The 24,137-nt window shown below is 48.1% G+C and overlaps 1 protein-coding gene across 12 annotated transcripts in view; it reads right to left on the bottom strand.

Annotated features, from left to right (window-relative positions):
* EPHB2 (EPH receptor B2) overlaps positions 1 to 24,137 on the bottom strand; it is a 114,560-nt gene that overhangs the window by 72,754 nt on the left and 17,669 nt on the right. For 11 of the 12 annotated variants that reach the window (XM_083752490.1, XM_083752495.1, XM_083752497.1 and 8 more), the window contains exons 2-3: positions 14,064 to 14,128; positions 1,937 to 2,621 (exon numbers count right to left, since the gene is read on the bottom strand). In XM_083752490.1, coding sequence (XP_083608616.1) covers positions 1,937 to 2,621; positions 14,064 to 14,128 — 750 coding nt within the window. Of the gene's footprint in view, positions 1 to 1,936; positions 2,622 to 14,063; positions 14,129 to 15,974; positions 16,051 to 24,137 lie in introns of those variants that run through there. The other variant, XM_083752491.1, reaches the window with a different exon arrangement.

The raw sequence follows: 24,137 nt of genomic DNA, 5'->3' as shown, positions 1-24,137 counted from the left end.
GAGGGGCTGAAACAAAAAACAGACCTGGCAATATTACCTGGTGCAGGTTGCATTGTGAGTCACTTTAGAACTCTCCTCTTTTATTAGAAGCCAGTGTGGTGCAGTGGTTAGAGTGTGGGACTAGGACCTGGGAGACCAGGGTTCAAATCCCCACTCAGCCATGAAACTCACTAGGTGACCTTGGGCCAGTCGCTGCCTCTCAGCCTAACCTAGCTTGCAGGGTTGTTGTGGAGATTAAATGACAAGGGGGAGAACCATGTGGGCCACTTTGAACTCCTTGGAGAAAGAGGTGTGATATAAATGCAACAACAACACTGTTTCATCTTCTCTGAGGACATGGGTAGCCACTGAATCAAGTTCTGTATCAAGTACCTGACGACCACCACAAGATGAGATGGAAAGTCCCTTCTTATCCCTTATCCCCCCCCCCTTTTTATATCATTTTTATGAAGTCTCCAAAAACATTTCAAAGCATTTATCAGCATATACATTTTTTTTAACATACAAAGTTTCTCCTTGACTTCCTACCCCTGCTTTCCTGATGCTTGTTTTTTACTCCTTTTTAATAAAGTGTGCTTTATAACGCACACATTTTTATTACCTAAACCCGCAGCCATTTAATCTTTCAATAATCCACTGCTTATATTTCAAATCCTGCCTGCGACTTCATATATGGGTGATAATTTGATACATAATTCATCAGTGACCTCCATTCTTCCTTAAACACTTTGTCATTATGTCCTCTTAATCTGGCAGTTAATTTTGCTATTTCACCATAGTTCATCAGTTTCATAAGCCATTCCTTCTTACTTGGTCATCCTTTCCCTTTCCAGTTCTGTGCATACAAAAATTCTAGCAGCTGTTGTCACATACAGTGGTACCTCGGGTTACAAACTTAATTCATTCTGGAAGTCCGTTCTTAACCCAAAGCATTCTTAACCCGAGGCATGCATTCCCTACATCGGCCTTCCATGGCCCCAGAAATGGATTGCGTTCATATCCCAGGGCAAAGTTCATAACCCGGGCCACCTACTTCTGGGTTTGTGGAGTTTGTAACTCGAAGCGTTTGTAAGCAGGACTGTTTGTAACCCAAGGTACCACTGTATATAAATAAGCTTGTCATCTTTCTTGCAACCTCTGTTCCCATTATTCCAAGTAAAACGGCTTTCAGGACTTATCAATTTAAACGTCCTTTCCAATTCATTATTTCCCATATCAATTATTTCCCAAAAGCCCATTGCCATTTCACAGGACCACCCCATGTGATAAAATGACCCTGGCATTTTCAGCATATACTTGCTACATTTTTGTGAGTCCTCCTCACCATCTCCCTTTGACCCAACAGCTTTTTAGGGAGCCAATTCCAAACTGACCGTCCATTGCGAGGTGTCAGGCGTGGAGAGTCCTCGCCTCCCTTCGGTAACTTCATTGATACGAATTAACGAGCAGTTGATTTATAGTCCTTTTATTACAGCGTTATGTTGGGAGCACAAATACACAGCTCTCCGCAAGGAGGGCAGTTGGCTACTCTAAATCCTCCTTCTGACTTCCGCAGCATTTGGGGCGCCAGTGGGAAGTTCCTCCCTCCCTCTTACTCCTTTGCTCTCTGATACATTCAGACCTCTGAGTCCGTGGTGGTGGTGGGGGTCCCTCACACTCTCCAGTGACATTTCAACTAGCTGCTCCCTCCTGTCTGGTTCTGTTGTCATTATCTCATAACTAGATAACTCCCCACTAAGCTGTTCAGCTCCTCTCTCTCTCTCTGCTTCTGAACACGCTGTGGCCAAGAGGGGTGACTCTTCTCCCTCCAGTTCTCCATCTTCAGACCATTCCCTGACACGAGACGAGGCAGAGAATACCGCTCCCTCTCCCTTTCCTTGCCCCGCGCACCCACCACAGAGGAACCACATGGACCCTGGATGGAAGGTCATCTTACCTCTGCAGACCGTCCCATTCTCCACCGATTCATAGCCCGCCTTGCACATGCAGCGCCCGATGGGGACCAGCCACTCCCCATCCCCGTTACAGTACAACTTGATCGGTACATCCACTTCTTCGGCGTTGGGGATGCAAGTACCCCGAGCTGCTACCAGTGACGTGCTCTCGGCCCCTGAGAGCGTCTCCTGGAAAACAGCTCCGTTCTGGATAATGCGAGGGCACTTGCGGTAGAAGACGCGGACGGCGATCAAGGACATGCAGCCCCCGTAGTCCTGGAAGGCCAGGTAAAAGCCATTCTTGGAGACAGGCCCAAAGCTGCGCACCTCAGTGTTTATCTTCATCACGCGGCCCCCCAGGTCCACCTGGGAGAAGCTCTCGTCTGCCGCAATGGTGTCGACTTTCACCCAGGGGTTTTCCATCCAGGCTGGGAACGTCTTGGTTGCGGCGTCGTAGTCGGACTCGTAATAGTAGAGGTTGAAGGTCTCCTTGCAGGATCCGGGGACGTTGGGGATGCTGCTACAGTCCCGGACCGAAAACTTCATCTCCACGTGGATGCGGTGGGCGCCCCTCCTGCGGATGAACTTGGTCCTCAGCCAGTTGTTCTGGCTGGATTCAAAGACGTTGCACACCTGGTAAGTCCGAATCGTGTTCATGTTCTCATCGTAGCCACTCACTTCTTCCCACTGCAGAAGAGGAAAAGCGGAAAGTCAGAGCTCGGCACGCACAGCCCCAAAGGCGTGGGGCAAACGGACAAGGCAGCAACGCCCCAGGGTTTTAGCTGAGCAGGTTGCGTGCCTTCTCAGGGGTGTCACTAACCCTATTGCTCAACCCCCCCCCCCAGCTGCCCAAGCAGCTACAGCACCAGATGGTGAAGGGATGATAGAGAGAGAGAGCAATATTTTTGTTTTAACTAAAAATGCAGTAAAACAGCTACAATACACATTTTGATACAACTGAGAATACAGCACAAAGCAATTCATCATGCGACAACAGCAGTTCCAAAGCAGCTCAAAAAACCCAGCCACGATGTGTTGATTAAAACCTGAGAAAATAAAGTAGTTTTTTTAAAATAAATAAAAAACCCACCTGCCTATTTTATTTGAAGCAGGTGCTAGGCAAATACAGTTTCAGGACTCCACAGTTTTAATTAATTTACTTATTTTGGTAAAAAAAATGAAAACCACCACTATATATATATATAATATGTATATGGGTCGTGTGCGATAAAAATCATTTTGGACATTTTAAAACACACAATGCCAGAACAAAGGAATTCTCCCAAAACAGCTCAGCAAAACCAAAATGCTTTCAGTGGGAAATGGAATATCAGGATTGCAGGTGCCTGTCTGATTTCAAAAGGAACAGTGCCCCAAAAGCGCTGGTTGCCGCTATGCTGAAAGCCTTGGTTCGCATAGAAATGGAATGAATTTGAGATGATGGTGGGAGAATCAGGAGGCCTTCTGGAGATGACTGTGGCACTGTATAAAGGACAAGGTGGTCCTTCAAGTCACCTGGTTCTAGGAATTTATACAATAGCAGTAACACCTTGAACTTAGCTGGTAACATACTGGCAGCCAATGCAAAGATTGGAGCAAATAATACTTTGCATGGCTACTCCATCCACTCAGCTGAAAGGCAAGCAGCTAGGGGCTCCTCCCCAAATTTGTTCACTCATGCTATAACCTCTGTTACTAAGAGTTAGTGCCTGAGCTTGCTTTTTCCTCCTCCCTCCCTTCGCTTTTCCTTTTGTGCCGTGTCTCTTAGGTAGTGAGCCCAAAGGCAGAGGTTGTCTTCTCACTGATCTCTGCATGGCACTGTGTGAGTGGGGTAAAACACATCGTCATCAAATAATACATTTGTTAGCTAAGTAAGGACAATCTCCTGCACATTCCGTTCCTTAAAAATCCTGCGTCTGGAGGTAGAAACAAACAATATTTCCCTTTCAACCCCCCCTCCCCCGCCATGCTCCTGATTCATACAATTTAAGGCAGGGAGAGGTAACATGGGACATATCTGGCTTGCCTCAGCTTCCCCTCTGGAAATGCTTTCATTCCTCTGCAGCCCAGAGCTACTGACATGAAGGTGAGTTACCACATGGCAGCAGAGCGGGAATTCTCTGTGGGTTAGATATAGCCCACAGCCTAATGCTGCCTCTGGGCATCTTAACAGGGTCTAAAAAAAAAAAAAGATGCAGAAAACATCTTCGGAGAATAATGTGGAATGAAAGCAGGGATATCCCAGAGGGAACAGCTCCTGCTCAGACGCATAAGCTGTTCTTGTCTCGTAAAAGATGAATAGTGCCTGGGAAAGTTGGCCGAGGCTGTAGGGATATAGGGCTGTAGGGAAGGGATGTAACTCAGCGGCAGAGGATCTGTTTTGCATACCAAAGGTCCTGAGTTCAATCCTCGGCATCTCAAGGTCACACTGGGATAGACAGGGAGAAGCTGAATCCCTCAAGAGCTGCTGGTGGTCAAACACAAATGACCAACATGGATCATCCATCTGCTCTCCATGTTCCTAGGGTAAAATTGCACCCCAAAGGGCTATTTCTACATGCAGTGGGGCTGCTACTCAAATCTGTATAGCAGAGGCAAGGGGCCACCCAGGCATCTCTAGCTGGTCCTCAGGACTCCCCCAGAAGGCCATGCCCTTCTCTTCCTTTGAACCATTCTTGAGAGTCCTTGCTTGCCTGGATAGAGGGCAGAGAAAAGTGGGCCTCTGTAGAATCACAGAACTGTAGAGCTGGAAGAGACTCTGGGGTCATCTAGTCCAACCCCCTGCAACGCAGGAATGTTTTGCCGAACATGGGGCTCAAACCCACGACCCTGAGGTTAGGAGTCTCGTGCTCTAACCACTGAGATAGCCTACTGTTCAAGGGTGAAATTTATAGCCATTGCTCTGCTTGCTATTGCTGCTTTCCTCATCTCTCTCTCTCTCTCTCTCTCTCTCTCTCTCTCTCTCTCTCTCTCTCACACACGGTAAGTGGTCCAGAAGGGAACATGGCCGTTGGGCTGAAAGAAGTCCCCTATCTCTGTCATGCAGCCTCAAGAATCCTAGAATTGTAGAGTTGGAAGGGACCCAGAGAATCGTCTAGTCCAACCTCCTGCAAATGCAGGAGCCACAATTAAAGACCCTCCATCCTCTAGTTCTGCTGCAACCAACGGTGCAGAGCCAGCGCTAGACATTTTGCCACCTGAAGCCAAGGATGAGATGTATGGAAGCCAACTGGACAGGTAGTTGCAATTTATTTCGACACTGGCAGTGGGATAGTATCTTCCACCCCACAAGGCTCGTTTGGGATGTGCGGGGCAGGATATGCTGCGGAGAATATCCAGCTCTGTCCTCCCATGGAAGGAAATTGTTGGTGAGGAGAATTTAGGAAGAACAGCTGGGGAACTTGCTGCTGCCACCCACCAAACATCTACCACCTGAGGCAGTCACTTCCCTTTGTCCAAGAGTAGAGCCGGCTCTGCAAATGTGTGCAATCCACCTTACTTTGCCTCTCAACCAGGCTGCATTCACACGGCAGTTTCTTCCATTCTCCTGGCATTTCCCCAGTTGTTCATTTCCATGTTGTGTCTGAGCTTTCATACGATGCAACAGCCATTTCTGGAAACAGAACTCTCTATCCGGCACAACTTCCATGTGATTTGCTTGCAGAAAAGAAATATATTTGCAACAAACACTCCTGTGAGTGGCTTTCTGTTTCTGTGAGTGGTTTTCACATTGTGGCAAAGCTCAGATATCGGCCTGAGATTGTGGGAGGCTGCTGTCCATGGGTTGCACCACTATCACCCATGGTTTGGAGTGCCTAAGATCCCTGCAAAATCTTTTTTGTAGTGCAGATGATGGGGTGAGAGGAAGACATGATAGGCAGAAGTCCTGCCATATCGCTTTCAGCTCCCTTAGACCAGTTGTAGGGAACCTTCTCCTGCTTTGTGGGCCAAATTTGACAGGTGGGTGGGGCTTTCCACCTGCCAATCCCCTGATGTCATAATGATGTCAGGCGATGGGGGACTTTTCAGTCCCCAATTTGGACCAGACATGGGGCTCGTGAGGGAGTTTCATGCAGGGAACCTCCTTGCACAACCAGGGCTAGAAGAAAACAGGATTTGGTTCTGCCTCTCCACCCCTGCCTGAGACAAACTGTCTGTCTCCATCCTAAGAAACAATTGCATTATTATTTTCCCTCTTATTTCTGCTCAAAACATGTACCTGTATGGCCGATGCTTACCTGCCAGTTGATGCCGCCTTCTTATGGGACATGGATTTCTGCAATTTTCTTGGCCAGTATTGAATTTTGAAAATTATAGTTCTCGGGGAATGAGATGCTGTGCACTGAACTGATAACAACTTGGTGTGAAAATGCACTTTCTGGCAGAAAGTGGGGGTGTATATTTTTGGATGGAAGCTGCCAGACCTTGAAGAATCCTTAGGGAACCAGCTCTTTGGGAAGAACACATAGGAGTGGAAAGAATCATACAATTGTCCAGCTGGAAGGGACCTCCAGGGGTCATCTGGTCCAGCCCCTGGCAATGCAGGAACCACGGCTAAAGAATCTCTGGCAGCGACCACAAACCTGTCTGTTCTGGTTTCTCTCAGTTTCTCAGAAACAGAAACGTTTGTCTCAAAGCTTGTCATAAAAGAAAAATGCAAATATGGGGGGGGGGGAGGCCCTTCTGCGACTGACAGGCCTCGCCTCTGATCAGAGAAAACGCCTTTACCAGGGATCCCCGACCACAGTGCTTTGGGGGAGGGATGCTGAAGGGATGTATCCATTTGCTCCTGTCCATTCTGTTCTGTGTTGTTTGCTAGTTCTGCTTGCTTGGGAAACGCAAGGCATCAAAGCCCTTCTGCCTCTGTGCCACATGCCTGCACATCCTCTCCTGTCAACTCAGCTTTGCATTTTCACCCCTGCCCCCCTGGGCCCCCGGTCGCCTGCCCTAGTGACATTTGGTTCCAACTGAGAAGAACACAAGCCAGGAGTGGGGGGGGGGGATCACAACTCCTGGCACCTGAAATACAGTGGACGCTCGGGTTGCAAACATGATCCGTGTGGGATGCACATTTGCAACCTGCAGTGTTTGCAACCTGCGTCCGCACGTTTGCGCACTCGCGGGTTAAGATTCGGCACTTCTGCGCATGCGCCATCACCAAAACCCAGAAGTAACCAGATCTGGTACTTCCCGGTTTTGGCGGTCCGCAATCTGAAAAAAACGCAACCTGAAGCATCTGTACCCAAGGTATGACTGTACTGCAGGTTACTTTCCAAGGAGCACTTTCATGATTCAAGGCCATTTTTGGGAAGGGGATGCCTTTTTGTTCTTTTTTAAAAAAATGCAAAATAATAATAATAATAATAATAATAATAATAATAATAATAATAATAATAATTTGTACCCTGCCCATCTGGCTGGGCTTCTGCAGCCACTCTGGGCGGCTTCCAACAAAGATTAAAAATACATTAAAATGTCACACATTAAAAACTCCCCTGAACAGGGCTGCCTTCAGATGTCTTCTAAATGTCAGGTAGTTGTTTATCTCTTTGACATCTGATGGAAGGGCAGTCCACAGGGCGGGTGCCACTACCGAGAAGGCCCTCTGCCTTGTTCCCTGTAACATCACTTCTCGCAGGGAGGGAACCACCAGAAGGCCCTCAGCACTGGACCTTAGTGTCCGGGCCGAACAATAGGGGTGGAGACGCTCCTTCAGGTATACTGGACCGAGGCCATTTAGGGCTTTAAAGGTCAACACCAACACAAAACAGAGGCGTCTACCCTGCAGGGTGTCAGGCATGAAGGAGAGTGACGGTACCGGGGCTGCCTTCTCGTGGGAAAATGATGTCACAGGTCAAGGAGGTCTTGGCCTTTTGCAGTTTTCCTACTCCACCTGCCCCTGCTTCCTGCTTGATGCCCCACCCCTTGCCAAAGGAGCGGGGCGAGTTGCCCATAGGGATGGGGCGCACTATGGGGCCTCTGGAGTCTGCTTGCCTCCTCCCACTCAGCTGCCCTACAGCTGGGGGGGGGAGGCAGCGGGTGGACCGTTTGGGCAGCTCGGATCCTGCACGTGTCCAAGCCACCACATCTCTCCCAGGAGAGACACGTGGCTCGGGCACGCTGAAGGCCCCGTGGTGAATGCCGCATGGCATTTTGTCACCCCCTTCAGTGGTGACACCTGGGGCAGCCTGCCCCCACCACACACCTCTTCACCTGCCCCTTGCCAGCCACGGGTTGGTCTGCACCACCTAACAAGACTCGCAGGAATCTGTGACTGTCTGAACCTGACTTATTTGATGCCAGAGTCCCTCGGAATGCGCCCAATTTGGCTCAGGACTCAGCCAAATCTGGTGCACACTGCTTCTTTAAAGATGCCTAAATATAAAAGCACTCCTAGGCTGATTTATCTATGTGTTGCTCAGTTTCCTGATCCACAGACACCTGTCTCCAGTTTGCTACTTTCGTACAAATTCCCCACTAAGCGCATCTGAAGCATTAAGCGATTCCTCTTTAACCATCCCCAAACTGTAAAGGCTGTCCTTGCCCGAGAACCCCGGCAGCACTCCGTCTGAAATTTGGCAGGATCTGTCCTCTCACGGGAGGCTAACAAGCATGCAGATATCATTCATTTCTGCCAAAAATGAAAGAGGCTACAGATGGCTTCCTTTAAAAATAATAATAAAATAGAAAAAGTTCCCATCACAAACTCCCTGGACCTATCTGCCTGCAATTTGGCAGGCTTCATCCACTTGTGTCGAGCAACTCTATCCGCAAGTGTCATCAAGTTCCGTCAAAAGGGAAACAAGTTATAGCCTCTCCCACCCAGCCATTTTTCATGCGATAATTAAAAAAAGAGGGAGGCACAAGCTTTACTTTCATTTTTCTAAATTGGGATTTGGGTCCGAACCAAACTGGGAAATTTTCAAAGCGCTGAATCGGTGTCTGAGCCAAATCTAGTAGTTGGTGGGCACAACTTTGCCCAATTACAAGAAAATAAGATTTAGACACAATATTAGGAAAGACGCCCAGATGGCACACACTGTTTGACAGTGGAGCAGATGGTCTCACAAGGTGGGGAATTATCCTTCACTGCAAGCAAAGGCTGGGTGGCCCACCTTTCAGGGATGTTGTGGCAGGGATTTCCTGCATCAGCGGGTCAATGGTGGACTAGATTGGATGACCTCTGAAGCTTCTTCCAACTCTACTATTGTTATTTATTTATTTATTAAATTAGTATACAGCCCTTCATCCATAGATCTCAGGGTAGTTTGCAACATGATAAAAAAGCACAAAATACATAATAAAAACAAGAACAAACAAACCAATACCCCCCCCCAAAAAAAAAACATTTAAAAGGGTGTAGGGTGTTCATCAGCCAATGGCCTGGTTAAAGTTTTCACCTAGCAGTGTATTTTAACTACTCTTTTCTGAACTTAAAAATGGAAAGCGTAATGCTGGTGGTCGACAAAAGAGGTTTGAAGATGCTCTCAATGGAAATCTAAAAAAGGTAGTATAAACACCGACAACTGGTGAACACTGGCCTGCGAGCACTCCAACTGGAGAACAACCTTGACCAAAGGTGTCATGAACTTAATAATAAAGGATTAACAAAACAAAAAAAGGTGTCATGGACTTTGAAGATGCTCAAACTCAGGGTGAAAGGGAGAAATGAGCTAAGAGGAAGGCATGCTGGCAAACCCTCACTGTGATCAACTCCCGCCTGGAAACCTATGTCTCCATTGTGGAAGGACGTGTAGATCCAGAATTGGCCTCCACACTTACAGACTTACGGACTCACTGTTAAGACTTACGGAGTCACGGTTAAGACCGTGTTCATGGAAGACAATCTTACTCGGCTATGAGCGATCGCCAAAGAAGAAGAAGAAGAAGAAGAGTGTATCATGAAGGCACCAGCCCAAACTCCATGAATCATGCCTTTTATTTAACCCCTGTGCCCCACCCCAGAGATGGACATTTCTGCTGGTCCATCAGAACTCTTCATCAGAAATTAAAAGGTAAAAGAAGAGTTCTGGAGAAGCCTGGCCACAGCAACTTCCTGTGATAACTCATCAGAACAGGAGTGACTCACCTGCAGCCCTCTAAATTGCTTCTGAACCACAACTCCCATCATACCCTGCTAGTTTGGCCTGTAGTCAGGTCTGATGGAACTTGTAGAATCATAGAACTGTAGAGTTGGAAGGGACCATGAGGATCATCTAGATTCTAGTCCAACCTTCTGCAATGCAGGAATCACATCGAAATAATCGCTGACAGATGGCCATCCAACCTCTGCTTAGAAGCATAGAATTACAGAATCTTAGAGGAACTTCTGGTTGCCCCCACCCCCTGGAAAACAGGCGTACCCATGAATACCAGGGACAAAATAACAGGAAATGTCATTGGTACCTTGCTCACATGTTTCCAAGAAGCTTCTGGTACCAGCCACAGGAGTAAGATGGACTCTGTTGACATCCACCCTTTCATGGAAAGTCTGCTTAGGTTCCGCGTAGCTCCTGAAACCTGCTGTGTCTGCACTTCCCGAGTCTGAGCAGAGCCCAGAAATTGTTGATTCAGCCTGGCTCCCTTCAGTCCAGGCTTAGACCTGCTCCCCATCCTGCCTCTGTCCTCCTCCCCTCCCCTCCTGGCAGCTGCACTCTGTTCCAGACTTCCTCTCTGGCTAATTGATCCCAGCTCACACCCTACAGGATCGCTGTGGCAGTTCCTGCCAGGTGAATTCCATCACCATGACCCAAGCGGTTCAGGTTTACTGGCTACTGGCTGGACTCCCAACGCTAATAGCAAGGAAAACACTTAGCGTTCACATACCATGAAGCAGTCAAAGCGTTCTGCACACACATTAGCTCTGCAGATCCTGCAACTAATCTGCAAGGAAGCGAAGTGCTATGATTTGCCCCCATGTTACAGATGGGGAAGCCCAAGTCTGCAAAAGCATCCCAGCGTTCCAGGGGGTTAGACTAGACGGCCCCTTAATATCCCTTCCAACGCTACAATTCTATGGTTCTGTTATTCCAAGCCCAAAGGCAGAAGCAGCACCCTCTCCTTTATGTCCCAAGAGCCAGCACCAGCACCAGGGCAGTGACGCATTCGTTCACCCCTTGCTTGCCCGATACATGTGGCCCCTACAAGGTAAGGTAAAGGTAAAGGACCCCTGGACAGTTAAGTCCAGGTGACTATGGGGTTGCGGAGCTCATCTCGCTTTCAGGCTGAGGGAGCTGGCGTTTGTCCGCAGACTAAACTGCTTCTGGCGCAACGGAACACTGTGATGGAAACCAGAGTGCACGGAAACGCTGTTTACCTTCCTGTTGCAGCAGTATCTATTTTTCTACTTGCACTAGTATGCTTTCGAACTGCTAGGTTGGCAGGAGCTGGGACAGGAGCTCACCCAATCAAGGGGATTCGAACTGCCGACCTTCTGATCGGCAAGCCCAAAAGGCTCAGTGGTTTAGACGACAGCACCACCCACGTCCCTTTGTGGCCTCTAGAAAGCTGCCAAAGAGGCCCTCAGGCTGAAAAAAGACTCCGCACCCCTGGCCTAGCTGGGTGGAGGCAGGAAACTGCAATCATACCACTCTGCTTTCTTCTTGTTGGTTGGCTTAGAAAGCAACCCCAGAGGCTCCCAGGTGGTTTGTGCCTGACAGAACTATAATTCCCAGCATGCTTACCAACCTAGTTCCCAGGATTCTTTAGTGATATGTCTTAAATGTGCTTCAAATCTACAGTGTGTACACAGCCCATGCTGTTGAAGAGGGCATTCAGGGCCTTTGCGAGTTTCAATAAAAGCATATCCACATGAAAACACATCGAAGGCTCAGTTAGCACACATGGCTTCCCCTAAATAATCCTAGGAACTGTTGCTTGCTAAAGGTGCGGGAATTGTAGCTCTATGTGTGTGGGAAGTACAGTTCCCAAGAGTCCCTGGAGGCATATGCCTTGAGTTTCCTTAACTAGCTTCTTTCCTAACTCCCAGCATCACTACCAGCTTTTGCTTTTTATCCTTGCAGCTTATTTGATTGACCAGTTGCCAGTTGATTTGGGTTATGCATAATATGCTTATCTTTAATTTGCATTTGATTCTTCCAGCGCAGATGCCTTCAGTTCAAAATGATGGGTCGTATATATGCATATTTTCTTTTAACAAATGAAATACAGCCTCTAGAAAGCTCCCTGCTTCTGATTTACATGTCTGAGACGGGTCTGGCTTACTGTAGCTGCTTGCTAGGTTACATCTGCAAGCAGATTGTGTGTGTGTGTGTGTGTGTGTGTGTGTGTGTGTGTGTGTTGAGACTACCTGGGAGAAATAAGCATTTTCTTGGATTCAACACCACAAAATGCTTTATTTGCATTTGTTGTTGTTGTTTAGTCGTTTAGTCGTGTCCGACTCTTCGTGACCCCATGGACCAGAGAACGCCAGGCACCTCTGTCCTTCACTGCCTCCCGCAGTTTGCTCAAACTCATGCTGGTAACCTCGAAAACACTATCCAACCATCTCGTCCTCTGCCGTCCCCTTCTCCTTGTGCCCTCCATCTTTCCCAACATCAGGGTCTTCTCCAGGGAGTCTTCTCTTCTCATGAGGTGGCCAAAGTACTGGAGCCTCAGCTTCACAATCTGTCCTTCCAGTGAGCACTCAGGGTTGATTTCCTTCAGTATGGAGAGGTTTGATCTTCTTGCAGTCCATGGTATGGAGAGGTTTGATCTTCTTGCAGTCCATTATTTGCATGCCCCCCCCCAAACCCTATTCAAACCCTTTATTTGCATGCCCCCCCCCAAAAAACCCTATTCAAAGTGTGATGCCTAAACATCAACTTGCTTCCCGCAATGGCATCCAAAGTGTCCCCACCCTCAATTAAACACCTTTTTTTAAAAAAAAAAAATTGCCATGAATTTAATTAATCAACTAATTGCGTTCATTAGCGCTGTCAGCCTTATCAGAATTATTATGTGAGAGTTTGCGGCATTCCGACGGAAAATTACCTAGGCATTTTCCTCGGTGCAATTCGCAAATGAGCAGCAAGCATTTGGAGCCTTCTCCTTATACATATTACATGGAGGGTTCTGAAATTGGCTTGGGGAGGGGGGAGCTTTTCATCAAAAACCTGCAAATCTTCTCCCTCCCTCTCCCTTGTCAATATTGAAGAGGCTCAGCGGTAGATTGCATGCTTTGAATGCAGAAGGCCCTAGGTTCTATCCCAGATACCTCTGGTTTAAAGGATTGGGTTGCAAGGAATGGGAAAAGCCTCTGTCCAAGATCCTGAAGAGCAGCTGCCAGTCAGAGTAAGCAATACTGGGTTGGATGAGCTAATGGTCTGACTCAATATAAGGCAGCTTGTCAGGAGGGCATGTCAAAGGTTTGAGGTTCAATCCCCAGATCAGGGAAGCGGGTGATGAGCAGGACTCATTTCGGCCTGAGAGTCAAACAGTTGGAGCTGGCATTAGGCAGCTACTAGTGTTGCTGTCCGTCGTGCACTGCATGCTTTGCATGTTTGCGACCCTGCCAGATAATTCAAATTGTATCCACCATCTCCCACCACCAAGTCATCACAGCACAACTTGCAACCCTGAAGAGCCACTTGAAGCTAGCTCATTTCCCTCTTTCTTGGAGACCAATATAGAAAGTTGTCCTTGACCAAGCAGACCTTTCTCACGTCTAAAGATGGGCATACATTCGATTCACATTTATAGGCAAACTTGCTTTGTTCACACTTCCCGCACGCAAACTGAAAAACAGCTGCCCTTCGAAATTCACACTTCTCCAAATTTTGCAGTTCACCTATCCGGCTGAGAAATGCATACAAAAATGCAAAACACTGGGATGAAAATGCATATATATGTGAAAACGACTTCCAGAGATGCATTCGATCAGGGGAAATGCTTTTGCCAAAATGTGTATATTAGGAGAAACCTGCACAAAGCACTGATTAGTTTTCACAAGGAGTTTTTTTTTGTTTGTTTTTTTAAAAGCAAATTGGTGTAGAAATGGGGAGAACTGAGTTTAAGATTGGGGAAATGAGAAACGCCAAAACTGATAGGTTCACACATCCCTGCTCATGTCGGACTGACGAAGCCCCTCTTCCCCACTCCGGTTCCTGTGCCTCTTCCCCACAAACTCACCCCTGATGGTGGATGCACTGTCCAGCCTAGCTCTGCCGTTGCTGTGGTGGAGTCCATCAGTGTTTCTGCAGGTGAACAGAAAAGAAAAAGAAGTCAGAGGTCACCTTCTCAACCAGCCCAAGCTTAGAGTTGACCCCTATTTGGTTTCTGACCCTAGAGCTAAGCACTTCAGCAGGTGGTGTGTTATGTACTGAGTTGAATAGGATCCAAAATGCAGCAATCTGATTGGTCCTAGAACAATAGGATCCAAAATGCAGCAGTCTGATTGGTCCTAGAACAATAGGATTCAGAATGCAGCAGTCTGATTGGTCCTAGAACAATGCAGCAGTATGATTGGTCTGCAGGAGCCACCCAATCCGGCTCCAGGTGGAAGTGAATCCACAACCTGATTGGCCTACAGAAGAATTCCGGAATTAGCCAATCCCGTGCACCCCATTGTGTAAATAATGTATATAAAGCAGATACTTTGAAGGGACTTTCATTCCTCCTCACCACTATGAGCTGAATAAAGAGCGTGAAATCCACTCTCAACTCTGAGTATATTTCATGGTGCTTCCCCCACTGGGCTGATGTTGCAGGAAATTGTATGCCAATCTTACCCAAACAACAGCAATGGGATTCCAGGTTACAATCCTAACTTTGCTTGCCTGGCAGTAAAGTCCCACTGAATTGGATAGGACTCACTCCTGAGCAAACATTGGTTACAGTGACGTAGCGTGGGTTGTCAGCACCCGGGGCAAGGCAAGTAATTTGTGCCCCCTAACCCGTGGATTTGCGCCCCCTAACCCTAACCCCCAGATGTTGTGCCTGGTGTGGCCGGCCCCCCTGCACCCCCCACGCTACGCCACTGATTGGTTAGGAACGCACTGCTAAGTTTCCCACTGAGTTTTGCCATTCCCAAATTGTCAAGTTCTTTGCTTGAAATATATATCAGAATGAATAGTATTTGAAGCTCAGTGGAAGATCTTATTCCAGGTGCTAGGTATCACTCACTCTGGAATATATTTATCATGGAGAAGATTAGGCATAATTTGAGATTTTGACAAGGACCAGAACCTCCAGATACTTTTTAGATAACTTGGCATTCCTTCATTACGTAAACAATAGAAGCTTCTTTTCCAAGCCCGGCAAATCTGGAACTACATTTGATATTACTTTTATTATTTTTCATTTCATTCCTATACCACTTTACAGTTTGAAGGAACGATCTCAAAGTGGTTGACAACACAGTCGAACATCAAAACAATTAATCCAGAATAAAGCATCATTGAAGAAAGTCAGATATAAAGTATATATTCAAAGCAACAAAATTAACAGGAAACAGAAACATTATCAGTATCGGTGTCTGTGTGAAGACACCAGCCTACTGTACAAATGGTAAAAGTTACATTTCTTGCTTTGGCCAGTTTAGCCTCTGGCCCATGCACTACAGGCAAGCGGCCCCCAACAGAGGGAGATGTGGCGGCACTGTGGGTTAAACCACAGAGCCTAGGACTTGTCGATCAGAAGGTTGGCGGTTCGAATCCCCGTGACGGGGTGAACTCCCATTGCTCGGTCCCTGCTCCTGCCAACCTAGCAGATTGAAAGCACATCAAAGTGAAGTAGATAAATAGGTACCACTCCGGCGGGAAGGTAAACGGCGTTTCCGTGCGCTGCTCTGGTTCGCCAGAAGCGGCTTAGTTATGCTAGTCACATGACCCGGAAGCTGTATGCCGGCTCCCTCGGCCAATAAAGCGAGATGAGCGCCACAACCCCAAAGTCGGCCACGACTGGACCTAATGGTCAGGGGTCCCTTTACCTTTACCCTTTACCCTGCAGTCAGGGATGACAGTGTGGCGCCAGAAGCACTCGTCCTTTGCAACCGTGAGAATCATAGAGCTGGGACTCTCAGGCCCTGCTGTTTCCTCTCACCTCAGCAAAGACAGAGAGGGGGGCTGGAGGGGACGTCAGGGTGTGAGCCAGGAGAAGGCACTCGACCGCCTGCCCTCCTACAGCAGGACGAGAGAGCCAGGGATGCTGGTCTGTGGGGCTCCTTTTGTGCCGTTCCAGCCCACGTCTGTCTCTGCAGGCCGGCACGCTGTGCCTGGCATTTAAAGCAAATCCTCCTCAGCCGATGGGAATGGGCAGGCGCAGGCCTGGCTGACATCCCGGCAGGAGTCTGTGCCACTCCCCCCCCCCCCCCAGGCCCACTTAGCCGAGCCAGCCTGACCCGGCCTGCCCACGTCGATGGGCTTTTCATTAAAATGTCCATGCCGCCATGGCTGGCCTCCCTCCAGGCCGAAGGAGATGCCAGGGCTGAATGCCGCTCTGGCCCCCGAGGGACCAGGGCAGGCGTATCTTCAATAGTAAAAAGTGCAGCTTTCCAAGCAGGAGTAGTGCATTGGCGGTGGGGGGGGGGGACATTGGCAAGGCATTAGCCTGCCCAGCGTGGGGAGAAACTGTGAGGCATCTCCGAAGGCCCAAGTTGTTGTGGGCAGCATTCCCAGACATGGGGCTGGGGTGGGGGCAGCTGCGGAGGCTGGGGGAATTCGGAAATCTTTTGTGCCTCCATAAAGGCAACCTCTTCTCCAACCGTCCGTCCCCCCCCCCTTTATTCAGGTGGCTTCTTCCTCCCTCCTTCCCTGGCTGAGGAATTCACCAAGGGTTTTCGGGTCTCCCCCCCTCCTCCAGCATCATTACCTCATTAAATAAGCGTCCCCATTGACATCGGGTCTACCCCCTCCCCACGAGCTATACTGAGTGGAATTAATTGCCCAGATAATTAAATGCTTCTTTTTTTCCCTCCCCCCTTTTCCTTTTCGCAGGCCTCAAATCTTTCAAGTGCAAACGGCAGCCGCGCAGACACCAAAGTCTCCACGGCACACGACCTAACACATCTCGCCACACCGAGGCACCGGGTGTGAGGCAAGGCCACACACAAGGCAGAAGGGTGGCTTCAGGGCTGGGCCTTGGCACTGCAGGTGCAGATCCATAGGGATCTGCTCTGCCGAAATGGCAGAGAGGAGAGTAAAGTACAGTGGTTAGAGCTAGGCTTGCCTAGTCCTGCACTCCCATGATCCAGTCGAGGAAACCTCCTAGAAGGTGAGGTTCAAAAGAACGTCATACATGCATGCAGGATCTGTTGAAGTCAGAATAGCGAAATCGCAGCTCAGGACTTAAAATCATATATATGACTGACACCCTTCTTTGGGAATTAATCCCATGTCCAGACTTTTACATTCAAAAGCTTTACAGTGGTACCTCAAGTTACAGACACTTCAGGTTACAGAAGCTTCAGGTTACAGACTCCGCTAACCCAGAAATAGTACCTCAGGTTAAGAACTTTGCTTCAGGATGAGAACAGAAATCGCACGCCGGCTGTGCAGCAGCAGTGGGAGGCCCCATTAGCTAAAGTGGTACCTCAGGATAACAACAGTTTCAGGTTAAGAACGGACCTCCAGAACAAATTAAGTTCTTAACCAAAGGTACCACTGTACAGTACTTGAAAAAACATTTGAAGCACTATGTACACTGTGTACTGCAAGCCGCCCAGAGTGGGTGGGTATAAATAATAAAATTTTGACGATGGTGATGCCACTTTAAACAGTCGTGGTTTCCACGAAAGGATCCTGGCAGCTTTAGTTAACAAACAGTGCCAAGAGTTGTGAGAAGGCCCTTTCCCTTGCGGGGCTACCATGGATCTGCAGGTGCTACTTTCGTGTATCTGGATGTGACCGAATTCTCTGAAAAGCTTGGTGAAACGAAAATGTTTTGAGTATGTTTCAAAATAGAATAATTGTAGGTGCCTGTCTACAATTCAATAGAAACAGCATTCCAAATTACTGGTGCCACTAAGCTAAAAAGCTTTGGTTTGCATGCAAAGTAGAGAATATGTGAGTAACTGTGGGAAAGTCAGGCCTGCTTCCTCAGATGATTACAATAATGTGGCCTGTGTTTACAATAATGTGGCCTGTGTAAGAGCCATGGTCCTAGACGGTTGAGGGCTTTATGCCCTAATTTCATTAATTATTACTATTAATGGCATATATAGCCTACGTTTTCCTCTGAGGAGCTCAAAGTGGAGTGCATTTAATCTCCGCAACAACCCTGTGAGGCAGATTGGGCTGAGAGGCAGTGATAGGCCTATGGTTACACCCAGTGAGTTTTATGGCCAAGCAGGGATTCGAACCCTGATCTCCCAGGTCTTAGTCTGATGCTCTAACCACTACACCGCACTGGTTCTCACTAGCAGTAATATTGACTTGGTGATGTTCCGGCAAGCAGTGAGGTGCTTTCAGCACCAAGGGCAATATGCTGATGTGGAGCTACTGCAGCCAAAAGGTGTGCTCCATAAAGGAGGACTCCGACCAGGGGCTTTGAGTCCTGCAGGAAGTCCTGCAGGGTGTACATGCACCGACCTTGACTGCTCAGCTCCAGACAGATCCTGCTTCCTGCTAGGAAACTGCTCAGAGGGTCAAAACCTCATGAAGATGAGCCAGGGCTGGGAGATATCCTGCCATACCCTCTCCGCAATTATTTGCTCTTGGCCTTCTGCATTTCCCCAACAGCCAAGAGCACCAGATTTCGGTGTTTTAACTGACAGGCTGCAAAGCAGGCAACTGTTGCCAGCTCCGCACGGGCTTCTACCCAAGAAATGGCTGGCGAGGAGGACAAGCGAGAAGGAAAAGGAACTCCGTTTTGGGATGCTCTGGTGGCAAGAGTGTGCGTATCGATGGCACAGGGGAGCGCTAGCAGCACAGCAGCGGGTGTACAAACATGCAAGAAAACAGGATGCCAAGCTTGGTGGTGCTTTTGTCTCATCCAGCGGGGCTCTCCACGGGTGCTTACTTTCCTCTACAGTGGTACCTCGCGTTAAGTACTTAATTCGTTCCAGAGGTCTGTTCTTAACCTGAAGCACCACTTTAGCTAATGGGCCCTCCAGCTGCCGCTGCGCCGCTGGAGCACGATTTCTGTTCTCATCCTGAAGCAAAGTTCTTAACCCGAGGTACTATTTCTGGGTTAGCGGAGTCTGTAGCCTGAAGCGTATGTAACCTGAAGCGTATGTAACCTGAGATACCACTGTATTTTTAAAAGATATGCATTTACCCTTGCATGTGCACGCAGGTCGTGCTCAATCACATGTGCAATTCCAGTCATGTGCAACAGAAAAACAACAGTGGGCGGTCAAAATGCATGCGAGCATCTCTGTACCGCAAGGAGAATACACATGACAGTAGGATATTCCAAGGTAAATTTTTGATTAAGTTTGTATTTAACAACAAATCTACCTCATTTGCATTCTCTAAAACACAGCCACTCTTCAAAGTCCAAATTTGCCATGCAGTTCTCCAGCCAAGAAAGGGTTGCAAAAATGCCCCCGCTTAGGAGGAAAGGCTATATTTGGGGCTTTTTACAGTCATGAAATTAAAAGACGCCTGCTTCTTGGGAGAAAAGCAATGACATCTTAAAAAGCAGAGACATCATCTTGCCAACAAAGGTCCGTGTAGTTAAAGCTATGGTTTTCCCAGATGTTGTTAGACTACAACTCCCATCATCCTTGAGCTCTGGCCTTGCTAGCTAGGGATGATGAGAGTTGTAGTTCAACAACATCTGGGGACCCACAGGTTGAGAAAGGCTGCCCTACAGGAAGGTTTGCATCCCAACTCCTGCCAGAGGTACAGATTTTTGCGGTCTAGCCTGCTCTGCTCTGATTCCTCAGAGCCAGCCGCAGAATGGAGAACAGCTGTGCTAGCAGCTAAAGCAGGCAAACTGACCTAAATCTCCACTGAATGAGCCCAGGCTGGCCTAGTATCAGAGCAGGGAAAGCAAAGAAGTCCTTCCAAAACCCCGACCATCCCAGAAGGGTTTGAAGAACACAAAGAGAGCCCTGTTAGATCAAGCCAGTGGCCCATCTAGTAGTTATCGAGAGCCTTCCCTTCCATGAGTTTGCCACATCTTCATCTAAAGCCATCCAAGTCGATGGCCAGAGCCACTAATGGCAGAACAACTCATGCAAATTTCACACCCCCCTCTTAATCTTCCATCCAGCAAGAGACCTCATCAGAGTTTGGGAATATGTTCCAGCCAGCCAGAGAGACCCAAGGTGGGTATCTTCTAGCAAGGTCAGTGAGGAGTGTTACCTGGGGAGAGAGGGTGTGGCTGGGGAGGGGTGTGTAGCCTGAGAGAGTCCCAAGGGCCAAGTGGCAAGTCCTGGAGGGCCGCGTTTGGCACCCAGGGCTAAGGTTGCCTCCTGTTATCCTAGAGAGATGCTGCTGATTACTGTGGACCAGTCTTCCCCAACCTGGTGCCCTCCCAATATGCTGGATGACAACCCCCACCCCATCAGTCCAATAATAACAATAACAATAATTAATATTAATAATTTATTATTTTTACCCCGCCCATCTGGCTGGGCTTCCCCAGTCACTCTGGGCTGCTTTCAACAAAGATCAAAAATACATTTAATGTCAGACATTAAAAACTTCCCTGAACAGGGCTGCCTTCAGATGTCTTCTAAATGTTAAAGGTAAAGGTACCCCTGGCCGTATGGGCCAGTCATGACCGACTCTAGGGTTGTGCGCTCATCTCACTCAAGAGGCTGGGAGCCGGCGCCGTCCGAAGACACTTCTGGGTCACTTGGCCAGCGTGACGAAGCTGCACTGGTGAGCCAGCACATGGAAATGCCGTTTACCGCTATAAAGCGGTACCTATTTATCTACTTGCACTTAGGGGTGCTTTTGAATTGCTAGGTGGGCAGGAGCTGAGACCGAACAATGGGAGCTCACCCTGCCGCAGGGATTCAAACCACTGACCTTACAATCAGCAAGTCCTAGGCACTGAGGTTTTACCCACAGCGCCACCCGCGTCCCTCCCACAGCGCCACCCGCGTCCCTAAATCTAAATGTTAGGTAGTTGTTTATCTCTTTGACATCTGATGGGAGGGCGTTCCACAGGGCGGGTGCCACTACCGAGAAGGCCCTCTGCCTGGTTCCCTGTAACTTTGCTTCTCACAGTGAGGGAACTGCCAGAAGACCCTCAGCGCTGGACCTCAGCATCCAGGCAGAATGATGGGGGTGGAGATGCCCCTAGATTGTCCTAGATTGAAGCCAGCTGGATAAAGGAGGCTGCTATAGCCAAGCATGAATGAGCTGGATGGACCAATGAATTTGCAAAGTTGTAGAGTTGGAACGGACCCCAAGGGTCATCTAGTCCATGTCCTTGCAGTGCAGGAATATGTCTGTATGGGGAGTGAACCCATGACTCTGGCGTTATCAACGCTACACTCTAACCAACTGAGATAGCTGGGGATCTGACTTTTCAGCTCTGGCTCCAACCCCGCAGAGTGTGCATTCGTACCCTGCTTTCCCCTCTCCTTCCTCTGTCTCCCAGTGGTCTGACTCAGTTTAAGGCAGCTTCCTTTGCAAAAGTCCTTTTCCAAGCAAGGTGATCAGGAGGGGTGATAGCATAAGCAAGCCAAATTCACTGATTTCGGTGGCCGGGACATGAGAATACAGGGAAAATGGTAAAAGAACGACTGCAACACATTGATTTGCATCAAGCAGCCTTGTTGCAAGACACCGTAGAGATGCACATGCTTTGCATACATTCCTTAGTGGAAGATCACATGTATGGCATGCATATTAGTTCATTTGAGTTGCCATTCATAAGAACGCAAGGAGAATTCTGCTGGATCCATCTAGCGCAGCATCTTGTCTAAAGGCACTCACAGCAGCTCGGTTCCCATGCCCATATGCTTCATTCAGAAGGTGTGTATCTTAGTGATACTCCCTTAATCCAGCATTGTCGCTGGAGGCTTAAGGGTCTTTGATGCCTTTTAATAGCTCTTCCTGGGTCACTCCTGAACAGGGATAAGATTGGGGACGGTGTCCCATGCATTGGTAGCCTCAAGCTGGGATGTGAGCAGAGGAGGACAACCGAGATGATCAAGGGTCTGCAAACCAAGCCTTATGAGGAATGGTTGAGGGAGTTAGGCATGTTTAGCCTTTTAGAAGAGAAGGCTGAGAGGTGATATCATAGCCATCTTCCAATATATGAATGGGAGATGGAGCAAGCTTCTTTTCTGCTGCTTCAGAGGGTAGGACCCAAACCAGTGGATTCAAATTATGAGAAAGGTGCCGCTGATTGTACTCTCTCCAAAATCACAATGTGCAACCCTGGCAACCCTCGCTCTAAATTAATGATTTGTCATATAAGAAAGGACTTCCTTTCATCTGTCCTAAATCTACTGCTCATTCATTTCACTGAATGCCTGAGTTATAGTATGTCAAGGAAGGGGAAAAAAAACTTCTACTTCCTCCACACCACGCAGAAGTATATATATTTCAGTGACACAGGCACCCTTGCCATCTCTGAAAGCCTTTTGATGTATTGCAAATTAAAAGCATCATCTGCCTCTTGAACAGGGCTATGTAGAAATCTTAAATAACAAAACTGGGTCTCTTCTACATACCTCAAGGTGAGACCTCATTTCCCCCCCTTTTTTTAGTATAACATGGCTTGATTGAAACACCTGTGCATCATGCAAGGAGTTAGGAATACCTGACAAGCAGAGGGTCAGGTAACATGAGCAGAATCTGACCCTGCCACACACACACACACACACACACACACACACACACACACACACACCCTCTGCAACTTTAACCCACTTGAGAGAAAATGCTTAGCAATGCATGAGCTGCATTTAATGCAGGCTTGGAAGCTCAGTAGAGAGTAGGGATGGGCAAAAGATTTGAAGGAATCCAGAATTGGAAACTTCTGAAGGAAATCAGCCCTGAGTGCTCACTGGAAGGACAGATCCTGAAGCTGAGGCTCCAATACTTTGGAGCCTCAGCTTCAGGATCTGAAGACCCTGATGTTGAGAAAGATTGAGGGCACAAGGAGAAGGGGACGACAGAGGACGAGATGGTTGGACAGTGTTCTCGAAGCTATGAACATGAGTTTGACCAAACTGTGGGAGGCAGTGGAAGACAGAAGTGCCTGGTGTGCTCTGGTCCATGGGGTCACGAAGAGTCGGACATGACTAAATGACTAAACAACAACAACAGAATTGGAAACTGAAGCAAGATCTCTCCGAAACAACAAGGAAGGATTCCAAGGAGCTTAAGGGTACTTCTATGATCTGGATGTAGATCAAAGAAATTAGATAGCAACGGTGTTAGAAACTCAGATCTATAAGCTAGGCGCCAACTGGCTCCTTAAACCACAGCTGCCAAAACAGAATGCCTAGTTGCCCCTTTTTAGGGCCAGATGGCAGGAAAGTCACGTTTTTCAATACGACTTTTTGGTTCCTGAAATTCATTCTGATTGTGTAGATAAAACTGTAGAATTCTACAGTGTGTGTTGTTAGTGTGCGAAAACAGGCAAAATCAAAGAAGAAGAAGAGAAGAAGAGTTTGGATTTAGTATCCCGCTTTATCAGTACCTGAAGGAGTCTCAAAGTGGCTAACATTCTCCTTCACCTTCCTGCCCCACAACAAACACTCTGTGAGGTGAGTGGGGCTGAGAGACTTCAGAGAAGTGTGACTGGCCCAAGGTCACCCAGCAGCTGCATGTGGAGGAGTGGAGACCCAACCCAGTTCACCAGATTACAAGTCTACCCTCTTAACCATTACACCACACTGGATCTCCAGGTATGCACCTCCAGATGGTGGAGACATCAGGCACTATCCTGGCACCCGGGTATCTTCACTTAGTTGCAACTGGCTGATAGCCAGGTCCAAAATGCGCCTGGTACCCGGTGAATTTCAAACCCTGGATAGGAAGCATGTTAAAGAATTTGCCTGAACCATGTGGCCTCTATATCCATGGACAGGAGGCAGGGAAATGCTTGCAAGCCTCGCTCCCAATGTCTGTGAGCATTGCTACCTATGCTCAATCTACAACCATCCTGATGTTGAGCAGAGAATATCCAAAGGCAGCTTCTACTTGTTTCGCGTGAATGCCTGTAGAATTATCTACGTGGTCAAACATCCGAATAAAGATGGATCTCCAGTCATGCGAGGTGTTCTACTTGCATTCAGATGAACATTAAATAGATCTCCCCTGCAGACCTTCTCTGCTCAACACGGGGTTG

The sequence above is a fragment of the Podarcis gaigeae genome, assembly GCF_964106915.1.
Source record: "Podarcis gaigeae genome assembly, chromosome: 8".
Classification (NCBI taxonomy): Eukaryota; Metazoa; Chordata; class Lepidosauria; order Squamata; family Lacertidae; genus Podarcis; species Podarcis gaigeae.
This window is presented reverse-complemented; position numbering and strand designations above follow the sequence as displayed.